Below are 11,674 nucleotides of genomic sequence, written 5' to 3'. Positions count from 1 at the left end.
AAACCATTCAAGAAATAGGTTGACATTTATAATTATATAGGGGAGAGTGAGGTAAGATGAGCCACTTTTTACTCATGTTGCCCTGGATGTGAGAAAAAAATAACACAGAAATAGAATGATAACATATTCCTTTATTTCAGGATGTCTCCTTTCAAATGTAATGATCAGAATCTATGTCTGATGACGCTGCCCAAAATAATGACCTATTAAAAAAAAATGCTCCTTTGGCTCAACTTGCCCCAGATTAGGGGTAAATTGAACCTAGTCAGTGGGTAAACTGAGCCATCTTGGGGCAAACTGACCATGTAGTTTTTAAAATGTAAAACTGATCATATTGTGAAAACAAACCATTTTAACAGTTGTAAACCTGTGAGAACAAACCTGGAAACTGGTGGTTTCTAAACAAACCACCAGTTCAAAACCATTTATTCAAAAGAACTATTCAATATTCCAATGATCAAGGTTGCAGGGGAATATGAACTGTTGCTCCCTCCTTGCAGTTCCTCCAGCCTGTTGAGGTTGAGGTAGCTTCTTCAGCACATCCTTGCGTGGGAAAGATGCCTCATCATTTTCCTTGAACACAAACGTGGGTTTCTTACTGCTAGTGATCCCTCGGATTCTTCTGAGAAATCTGGCACTCACTTCGTTGTCTGCAAAGCTGTCAACCAGGCCAATGTAATGGTGGCTCCTGGATTTGGATGCAAATCTTACGATGACAAAGTCACCAACTACCAGGTCTGAGACATCTGGTTCACTTCTTTCATCGCTGGAACTCTCATACTCAGAAGTGTCTTCAAATGGGATGGGAACATCACTCTCCTCAGAGCTGCTTTCCACTGCAATTTTTGTCTGGGTTTGTTTCCTCTTCCACATTCCTTGCTTTTTGTGGATTATTTCTTTTTTGCCTTTCAGTTTATTTGTCCTTTCTTCATGGGCTCTCTCAATTGCCTGCTTTTCAGGTGTATCAGTCAGGATTCGTGTCTTCACACGCTTTCGATTTGTTTGTTTCCTGGGCTGCTGACTTTTGGGGAAGGGTAGAATATCAGTGGGAGACACATATCGAGCATGGTTGGGGTCACTTCGTGAACCACATGCATGTACAGGGTCTGGTGAAGGTAGCTCAGCAGAAAGAGAGGCTGAAACCACAGGTGCAACACCTTCAGCGGCAGGCTGCTGCTCCAGGTTGGGCCTGTCTGACACCATGGATGGCTCAAACTCTGCATCAGAGAAGATATCTCTGTTGTAAGGGAAAATCCCAGTGGCTCTAAATCCCGAGGAGATATTTCGTGGTGTCATTGCTGACATGAAAGCATCATTCACACAACCAGCAATTTGGTATATGCTGGCAGTTTTGCCTGGGTTGGACCTCATCGGAGCCCACTTGTTTTTTTCCTTTTTCTGCCACTACCTGCTTTGGTGTCTGTACTGTTGTTACACCTGTTTCGTCAACATTAAAAATCATGTTTGGGGGGAATTTATACCTGTCAAACAAAAAAAGAGCAATGATGATTAGTTAAATTTTTAAGTAATGCAAAAAATGTTAGCTGAGAGTACGCATATTTATTCACTTAACTGTTGTTTGTAGTTGTCATAAATAGTTATTAATGTTTTCAATTAGATAACTTCTGTTACCTGTCGATCACTTTAGCCAGATTGTCAAAGAACTCCCCAACTGTAGTCTTATTGAAGGCTGTAGCTCTTCCCAAAGATGTTGCCTCAGGCATACGGCAAGAGAGATGGTGGCGTGCCAAAAAATTCTTGAACCATTCTTTACCTAAAAAATGTAATGGTAAAGTAATAAACTACACAAAATACATTAGTCTGTGCCAACCTACTGAAATGTTGTTTCTTGCACTTCCTACCGGCTAAACCTTTCTCTGTCCAGTTGCTGGGAGTAGGAATGTTGTTTCTGCCTGCCAATTCTAATGCCAGTTCACGGCATTTCTTTGGGGAAATGCCATGGAACTGCTCTGCAAGCTTCTTGATATGCTCTGATAGCTCCTTCTCCACCTCCTCAGAGAAGACTCTCTTTGCTGAAGCTGTTCCACTATAGCCAACCGATTTGACCTCCTGTGTGTCCCTCTTTTTAATATATCTCCTGAGTGTTGACCTGTCAATTTGTCTTTCTTTAGCCACTGATCTTATGGACTTTCCTCCCTTGACTTCACTCGCTGCCCTTTCAATCTCCTCCAGGGGTGTTGAGCCCCAGCTGGTCTTCCGTCTGTAGGTCCTTGGCATGATATCTTTTCTATAATAGTTAACATATGACAAATACAACAAAAGGGTTCAGTATACTGAACTAAAATACTATTTAATAAGTCAGAGCCTTAAATAAATTTCAGTGCCTTATGGTGGGGTAGGTTGAACCATTGGATCAATTTACCCCATAGCCTTTGGCTCACTTTGCCCCATAGCCACCATTTTGAAAAAAACGGGCTAGCTTAGCAATTTAGGCTAATCTTTAGAAAACTTCTTCAGATGATATTATATTTTAGAAACCCACCAACATGTATAATATATCATCTTAGACACAGATACATTTGTTTTAATATTACAGTCAATTTACCTGATAGGCAGAAATTTTACTTTGACAAGCAAAAAACATTTTTTTGTGTAATACAGACTTACCCCTTCTCCAATGTGCTCCTCTTTAATATAGCAGGATGGAAATGATGAGTGCTTCCTGGATTTATGGTCACATGACAAAACATGTACACAGTTACCTAGATACAAGGGGTGGTTCAACTTACCCACTGGCTCATCTTACCTCACTCTCCCCTACCTGTTTGATGACGAGATTTTTGGTAGAATTTTGAATGGCCTCCCAGCTGAGATGCACAATAATAAGGTGATTGTAGAGCTGCTGGATACAATTTTCTCATTTTTGGTGCTCAAATTTTCTTTAGAGGCTACATAAACACCATTATTCACAAATGTTCAGAATTTCCCCCTTTATTCTTCCCTTTTCTGAGTATAAATAAAAGATACTGAGCATCTCCATTCTGTGGCTCCAGCCTAAAGTGATTGGAACAACAGGGATAAAAAACCAAACCAAAAAAGTTAAATTAGATGACAGGCTCTTTATGGATGAGAAAGCAGTTTAATTGGGTTTGCATTAAACAGATAAAGTATTGATTTTTGTCTCTGTGGTTGAGTTTTGTCAGTGCTGCCATCATGAAGACTGGCACAACTTTTTTTCCCCCTTTATGTTCAAACAAATTCAGCCACGATCCCTGCCTCAAAAAGTCAGACAGGGCAAAGTTCGAGTACGAATGGGCCCCTGCCTTCTTTGCCCCCACCTGAACCACTCAATATATCTACTAACTTTAGCTGAAATGCAGCACATTATTTTCACTCAGAGTTGCACCAGGTGACATTTTCATTTAATGTGCTCCAATCAGTAGATGTTCAGAAATGTTTGGAGAAATGCTGCATTGCTTGGTTCTAATATAAAGAAGCCAAGGGATGGAAAGAGTTAACAGAGAAGTGTACATTTAGAAAAGTCTTCTTCTCCAGTGAAAACTAAAACTGTGCACCTGCCATCTGAATTATTGATGATTCCCACCTTCATACACGAACAATGAGACACCGAAATTAACATTTTTTCCAGCATTAGCAGCGTTCCTCCTGGGTTCTTCCATATGGCTCATCATCTGTCCTCTTTCCATCCATCCCCCCACCACCACCTAGTGTACTGGGAACCAGTTGACTGATGGAGGCTGTTCGGTGCTCATTTGACTGCACCATTATAGCTGCCGACTATGAAATAATCATCATCTTCCATCTCATGGAGCCTGATTTTCTTCAAGAAATCCCTACAACCTTATTTGAACCATCTGAGTAACACACAAATCGTTTTCTTGAACATTTTTTTGTTTTAATTCATTGTGTAATGTTTGTGATCATTTAATATTTACTTTTCATTTCTTGTCAGGGCTGAAGTGTTCACAGCTTACATTAAACTGTTCTGCTATTTGGATTTTTATTAAAATGTCAAATATTTACAGTTTACTTTCATAATTCAAACCATTATACCCGTGTGGTGTTTAACTCCCTGTAATTACAATTTTCATTGTTTATCTTTCATATTCTGCTTTCATTTTTCAAGGTATGGAATAAAACGTATCCATTTTAATATTGTGTGCATGTTCGTTTTAATGGCTGTATTTTTCTAATGTTTTGGCGCCCCTGTCACATTGTTTCTTTAGTGTAAAATGGTTACAAAACTCAGCTGGAGCTCTTTTAGGGCAAGCTTTTAATTAAAACCAGTGAAGTTCAATCCCGTGACCACTGCCAGTAACCAATAAGTGCCCCCTCTGCTTTCTTTCCATGCCGTGTCCACTTTCTGCACCGTCTTTTCTTCTTAGGCCAGCAGTGACAAAAGCTGCCTCTGCCTTACTGATCAGCAGTTTTTCTTCTTATAATGGTGACGACATGATGGGAAATAATATCATATTAGCAGTAAAAGTGTAAGATCCACAGTCTTTGAAATGTTCAATATATAATGAGTACACCACTCATGGATGCTCCGTCCTCCTCTGAGGACCACTGCGTCACCAAACACACAGGGTGAAATGAGCCCCCTTCCACCTCAACATAAACTGTTAATTTAATCCAGATAGTTTTAACTAACAATACAATTAGCTTTTGTGTCCTAAAGGATGTGGACACCCAAAGCTACGTTTTATGTGGCTCTATGATGATGTAGTCCCCAAACCAGGCCTGTTAATCAGCCTCTGGCTTCTGCAGAAATGCGCTACCATTCATGCTCAGGAGGTGCAGCACTGGGCAATAAAGACGGTTTTCGTGGAGTTCTTCAAAGGTGGAGGGTGAAACACGTCACACAGGATCTAGCTTTGTAAAGAAAGGACCCTTTTCCCCAAAGCATTGGCACAAAGTTCAGAGTGCTGTCTTACTGTACGTTATATCTACATATTAATGTATGTTGTAATTTAACTGGCATGAAAAAACTGTCCCTGAATAGCTGAGAAAAACTTTACTGCCTCAGGTGCTTTGTGATTATAACATCGAACAAAAGTGTTCTACTGACTACTTTCTGACCCTCCTGAGTACACCACTGGGGTTTGTGTAGTTGTATATACTTTTGTAATAGTGTGAACACTTATGCTCACAAAACAGTGAGAAAAGTATTAAAATGCATAATTTGAGACAGAGCTTAATTCGTATTTGACAAATGTACAAATGAGATGCTGTTGTTTAAAGGGCAGTTAATGTTGACATAGTCTGTCTGCAAAAAGCTTTGGTGGGTTTAAAGAAGCCTTTACAGTCTATAACTAAAAACCCTGACTTATGACAGATTGCCTTTAGATATGAGACAGTGTCAGACATTAGTTTTGTAAAAGTCATTTTAAAGTCTTCTAGTCTACTGTAGACATAAATCTACATTATGAACAGCTTCAGGTAAATTTCAGGGTCATGGTATTTATGTAGATGTATTAAATAAGTCATATTTGATCATGTGTCTCTTAGTTTTCTAAACCATTTGTCCACCATGGCGATGAAGGGGACCTGAGGTCTATCCCATCTGTCCCACAAGAGGGGTACCTGCCATAGGGTGCTACTGCCCCTCACCTAAAAGTCTAGGGAGGACAAACCACAAGTCTTAGAATCAGCTTGCTGAATGAGCAACAAAGCATTTATTTAATTAATGTACAGTATTAAAGTTAGCTAGAAAAAATATACAGAACCAAACAGACATCAGGGTCTCCAAGGCCAAAACAACAGCAAAAAAACAAGTTTAGACACAACGTTAGAGATGCAAGGCTGAGACGTTTTGGAGACAAGGCATTGTGGATATATTTGCCAAAGGAAGTTGATTATGAAGCTTCCAGGAAGGAGGAAAACCACAGGGGAGATTGACGGATGTAGTGAAGGAGGACATGCAGAGAATTGGTGTGACAGAGGAGGAGGTAGGAACAGGGTGAGATGGACTGAGATGATCAGCTGTAGTGACTAAAGGAAACAGCTGAAAGAAGAAGAAAAAGATCTTTGAAACCCACAGGGAACTCAAACTCCAAACAGACTAAGTAACATTGCTTTTAATGGTGTGAAAGACAAATGTTTCTTTCGACAGTTTGGTGTTGATGAGTTCAAACTGACACAGAGGTTTAGGTAAAATGACAGATGGCCAGTTTAACTGAGTGGAATCAGTAAATAACAGCTAACAGCTCAGTGTGGAGGCTGTCTCAATGCATTTGTTTTTACTTAAGCCACTTATTGTATTATATTTGAACTTTTATTTAAAAAATCTCTGATTGTACCATTTTCTTTAAACTTGCTGAGCTATTTTTGTCATGTTGTGTTTATTTTTTCAGTGGTTCTTCCTTATTGAAGTTGTTTTGTTACACTTTTGTGGATTGGCTCCTGTGACAGAAGAATTCCCCAGCTTTATACATAAATCTCTCATATTAGTATTTAACAGCGACGGAGCACCAGTCATATAAAACTACAAACCAGCTCACATCTGAGAGACTACGACTGAACTCCATTCAAAATAATAGGAATTTTTATGTTAACTTAGCCACTGGTGAATATAAAGCTCATCAGTGTTCACAGAAACAAGACGAAATGAAAAACAAACCCAGCAGGTGAATTCGTCTTTATTGTGGTCCCAGTTATTTACAAGAAAATACAAATAAAAACAATGAAAAACTTTTGTAGTTAACTTTCACTTTCTGCATCGTGTGTGGCAAAATGTGTACTTTGTCTTCAATGAGGAAATGCACTATGTTATTTTGTAAGTGTGCAATAAAACATTTTCAAAATGTGTTTTGTTTACAGTCATCATTGTGTAAGGGGCGACACTTACAGTTACGCAAACCCATGTGTCTGTTAGGTAAGGCTAGCTAGTACAGCAGCAGCAGGGTGTGAGAGGTGCTGAGGGTCAATGGTCTCTCCATCCAGGATCCTTTTCGTTTGGCGTCACTTTGTCAACATTCGGATGGGAGATATGGCCTCCAAAGCACAGATGCCGACCCCAGAGACAGCGTTGCCCGGCCGGACTGAGAGTATGAAAGTCTCTGGTAAGAGTGGACCCGGTTAGCTTCAGCAGGCTAGCTTAAGTTAGCCCTGTGATATAACTTTACTACATATCCGCGTTATGTAGCGAAATGAAACGAGCTGTTTGCTGGTTTGTTTAGTGTTACAATGGTCTGTGGGTTACTTCCCAGGTGTTTCCATCCATTCACGAAGAAAGCAGCTTCAGTTATAAGAATGTAATTAAGTTAAACAATCGCAAATTTATCCGATGCTACACCTGCTACTACCCAGTTAAAGTATGCTTTTACTGCGCATGCGCGTCCCAGTCTCTTAACAGTGGTAGAGGAAAAAACGAATATCCGCAAATGTAGAGGTCTGTAAATAATTCACTTATTTAATACCAATGTATGAATGTAAACATATTCAGTCACAGGTTAAATTTCAGCACCTAATAAGGAAACTTAAATGCTGAAGTATTAGAAGTAAAATTTAAAAAAGGAAAAATATGTGTGAGAATTTAACCTTGTGATGGAAAAATCGAGATTTTCATGTAATTATGGGCAGAAATCACAAAAGATATCTTTATATTGCTTTATAACACTTTTACTGTATGCGGGTAAACCATGCTTATGTGCAGAGTCATGCTTCATAGGCCCATTTTGAGCCAGGAAAAAAAAGCTTGATTTATTATTACATTGTGAAGTTATTGTTTGTAAAGTAAACAATATTTAACAGTTGCAGCTTGCTGTGCCTTTACCTGGTTAATGATTAGTTAAGCATCGGTAGATAAATCTAAAGATAGATCAGACCAATAGAAAGTGAATAAAATGGAAAAAGTGTCATAATTTTACATATTGTAATTTTATCCTCCGATTGTTTGTATTTCGCAAAGAATTAGATATTTGTTTTCTCTGAATTCTGAATTCTGAAAAAGTTAGAGTGGAAATGCCCCACAGATATGTGAAAGATTAAACGGGATCAAAAGTAAAAAGTGATTTTTAATCTGACAAGGTCCAAAGATTATAAACCACTGCTTAAACTGATAACAGCTCCTCAAATTTTAAGTACAGTACATATAAAATATGATGCTTTATTAGTGACTAACCAAACATTGCATTCAGTTTGCAGCAAAACTGCATTTTGATAGTTGCAGCAGTTAAACATTATGCAATATATTTGGTTTAAGTTTGAATCCATTGTGTTATAAAATTCACCCATCCATCAATTTTTCCAACCATTTGCCCAAATTCAGTGTTGTGGATGCATTTGCCTGTTTCAGCTGTCATTTTGCAAGAGCTGGGGTACAACTTAACTTGGATAACTTGTTAGTATCAGTATAATCAATTTAATTCTCAAAATATTTTCTGATATTTGCATGTTTAAAAATGATTAAGTTAGAAATGTTGGGAATCCCTTTGATAGTTACATATTGTTGGTGAAAATGAGATTTGAGTGATTTTGAATGTGCCGATGTTGTGCAGAGTATTTCAGAAATTGCTGATCTGCTGGGATTTTCCTACATAACCGCCTGCAGAGTTTACAGAGAATGGTCAGAAAATGGCCAAACTGGGTCAAGCTGATAGTAAGCCAAGAGTAAATCAAACAACTACTAGTTACATCAAAGATATGCAGAAGAATATTCCTGTCAGGAGTGTCCAACTCCAGGCCTCAAAGGCCAGTGTCCTGGAGGTTCAGCTGTGTTGGATCAAGGACGCATCTAAAACCTGCAGGACACCGGTCCTTGGGGCCTGGAGTTGGACACCCCTGATCTATGTAAACACAAGATGTTGAACCTTGAAACACAAGTGCTACAGCAACAAGATGCTAAGGCTGCAGTTAGTACAAGCTCACCAAAGTTGGACAATAGAATATTGTAAAAACGTTGGCTTGTATGATGAGTCTCCATTTCTGCTGCAAAATTCAGATGGTAGGGTCAGAAATTGTCGTAAACTATGTGAAAGCCTTGGTTCAGGCTGTTGACGGTGGTACTGTATGATAGCGTTGTGCACACTTTTGGCCCCTTAGTACCAATTAGCTGAGTATTGTAGCTGACTGTGTCCACACCTTTATGACCACAATGTACCATCTTCCGATGCTTGTTTCCAGAAGGATAACGTGCTATGCCAATTCAATAGAACACCTTTGCGATGTGGTAGAAAAGGTTGTTCATATCATGGATGTCCTGTTGACAAATCTGCAGCAACAGTGTGATGCTGTGATGTCAATATGGACCAGAATCTCTGAGGAATTTTTCCAGCACCTTGCTGAATCTTTAACATGGCGAATTAAGGCAGTTCTGAAGGAAAAGGGGGTCAAACCTGCTACTAGCAAGGTTTATCTAAGAAAACTATTTAAATAATGTATGTAGTGTATGTAAAATTCAGGTATAATTTTATAGAATTACAGCAAAATTAGATATCATGTAACAGAATGTTACATGTTCATGTATATAAAAAAAGGTGCATTTTATGTCACAATTTCCTCCGAATAATGTTGTAGAATTTTAAAACGTTTTAATATTTCATACAATAAACCATAAGACAATAATGTTGCTCAACTATACTTTGAGGATATTAAGGGGAGATATATTCCGATTAAGCATCAGATAATATCAGCTTAATTTTATACATATTAGCACTTGCTTTTAATATTCCATACATCTGTTTATTTTGTTCCCTCTTTACAAATATATTTGCCACTCCTGCTTGTAAATGGCTCAAAGAAAACTGTGCTTATACGTGTGTGTGTGTGTGTGTGTGTGTGTGTGTGTGTGTGTGTGTGTGTGTGAGATAGAGAGCTTTCTGTGAGCATAAACAGACCGACAGCAGCACTAAGCTGGCAGTCAGGGCACTTGGCACCAACCTGCCCCCTCTTCACTACAAGTGAGGGCACAGAGTCTTGGCACATGATGAATAGATCTGCACTGGCACTAAACAAAAGACCTGAGATACACATATACTCACACACACAGTCAGAGACACACGCGGTCACTTCCTTTTAGTGGTAAGTGTAAAGGTTGTTGGGCGACAACAGTTTTTTGGAATACTGAGTGAGTTTTGGTTTAAGGGTTGAAGAGAAAGAAAAAGATGCGGAATCAAATATTTGACTGATTATAAATGAGTTGAATGTAAATTTTTGTTTTGTTTTTTGGAGTGTGTTTAATGTTTTGGTTAGGCTGGAGGGGGTTGGACTGGGGAAGGAGGATGTGGGAGTGGAGGGGTTAGCGGGGCGGGGGTCCACAGCGAAAGGACGATTGGGATGGAGGGTAGGATGGAAAGGTTCAGACGGAGTGGCAGACATGCTGGAGCATCGCCAAGGCTCCTCGGGAACACTGCCACAATCGAGAGAGAGCCGAAGAAAGAGCGAGGGAGCAGAGAGGAAAGGAAAAAGCCATGCCTGCAGTCGAGAGACTTGGCAGGACTTCCCTTCCTTTGTCTGTCTGGCTCAGAGATGCAGCGCCAGAGGAAATCAAGAAACGTCCAGGCATGGTGGTGGTGAAGGTGGTGGTGGATGGGGACAAGCTTTGCATCGGCTTCAAAAAGACGGGAGAGAAAAAGTATTTTCAACGGACTGAAGCGTCTTTGAGGTCAATGGAAATCAGAAACAAACAAGCCCTTTTCTCTATTTAAACGAAATTCCGCATTGGACCAATTGGACGCGATTAGGTTTTGGAGACAAAGTGTAGCGTGACTACAATGTTCAAAAGGTCGACCTGTGATTTTAATGCTAAAAAAGTAGTTTATAAAGCATTCGTATTTCTTGGAGCGCCAAACAGCATCTGTGAACTGGACAAGGCCAGATACTGGACTTCAGAGACTCTCATAGTAGCCAGAGGAAGGCCATCTGTGTGCAGCGCAAGAGGTTTGTGTATCAATGCTTTTTGGGCTTTGAAACGTCATAGACCAATAGTAATTGTTTGGGGGAAGAGGTTTCATGCTTAAGGGAGTAGACACAAAAAGAGCAGCCAGGTATGTGTTTGATGATCAAGCTTGAGGAAACAAAGCAGGCAAAACAGGGCCAGAAGCCTAAGAAAAAGACCAAAATACCCACCAAGATCTTTTGGTTGGCTTTTGCATGGTTAACAGTGAATCCAATCAGACTTTACACAGAACTATGTATTTACAATGTTAAGTAGGACTATAACTTTATTTTTAATCATGTTAACATGTCTGACCAGGTGTGCCTAGTAGTAGGATCAGAAATAATGGGTTCAAATAAGTACTTGAATACTTATGGGACTTTGTTCAAAACTGCAATAGTGATAAAAGTCATGGAAACCTTTTTTTTTTTCAAGAATACTTTAAAAAGTCAAAAGTCAAAGATGTTTGCTTTATTATGATAGAGGACTAAGAAAAGTATCAAATTGTGACATTAGTCGAGCTGGAGCCTGGGACTGTTTGGAATGTTAGCTTAAACCTTGACTGAAATAATTTATAATGATTTTTAAGTTTTCAGAAATTTCCTTTGTCGTTTTTAACTAGTGGTTTGTTTCACCTAAACTCTCAGACTTTCTAAGGTTCAGCATAAAGGGCCAGAAAAAGTGATGGTTGCAGGTATTTTCTTTAGAAAGATGGGTCTCAATTAATACAGTTACCAATTGCAGCTATTTAAATCTGCCTAGTTTTAGATGTATATAATAATGTAAAATCTGCACATTAATCTGCATTCATCTACA

General features: G+C 39.1%; 1 protein-coding gene across 1 annotated transcript in view; it reads left to right on the top strand.

Moving 5' to 3' along the window:
* Positions 1-5,977: 5,977 nt before the first annotated feature.
* msraa (methionine sulfoxide reductase Aa) overlaps positions 5,978-11,674 on the top strand; it is a 63,506-nt gene continuing 57,809 nt past the window's right edge. Inside the window, exon 1 of the mRNA XM_085381870.1 lies at positions 5,978-7,043. Within this exon, the coding sequence (XP_085237996.1) occupies positions 6,908-7,043 (136 nt within the window). The 5' untranslated portion in view covers positions 5,978-6,907. The remainder of the gene's footprint in view (positions 7,044-11,674) is intronic.

The sequence above is a fragment of the Rhamphochromis longiceps genome, linkage group LG15 (assembly GCF_057381845.1).
Source record: "Rhamphochromis longiceps isolate RC_006_pf linkage group LG15, R_longiceps_female_GT1.1, whole genome shotgun sequence".
Lineage (NCBI taxonomy): Eukaryota > Metazoa > Chordata > Actinopteri > Cichliformes > Cichlidae > Rhamphochromis > Rhamphochromis longiceps.
Note: the sequence above shows the minus strand (reverse complement) of the source record. Positions and strands in the feature narration are given on the sequence as shown.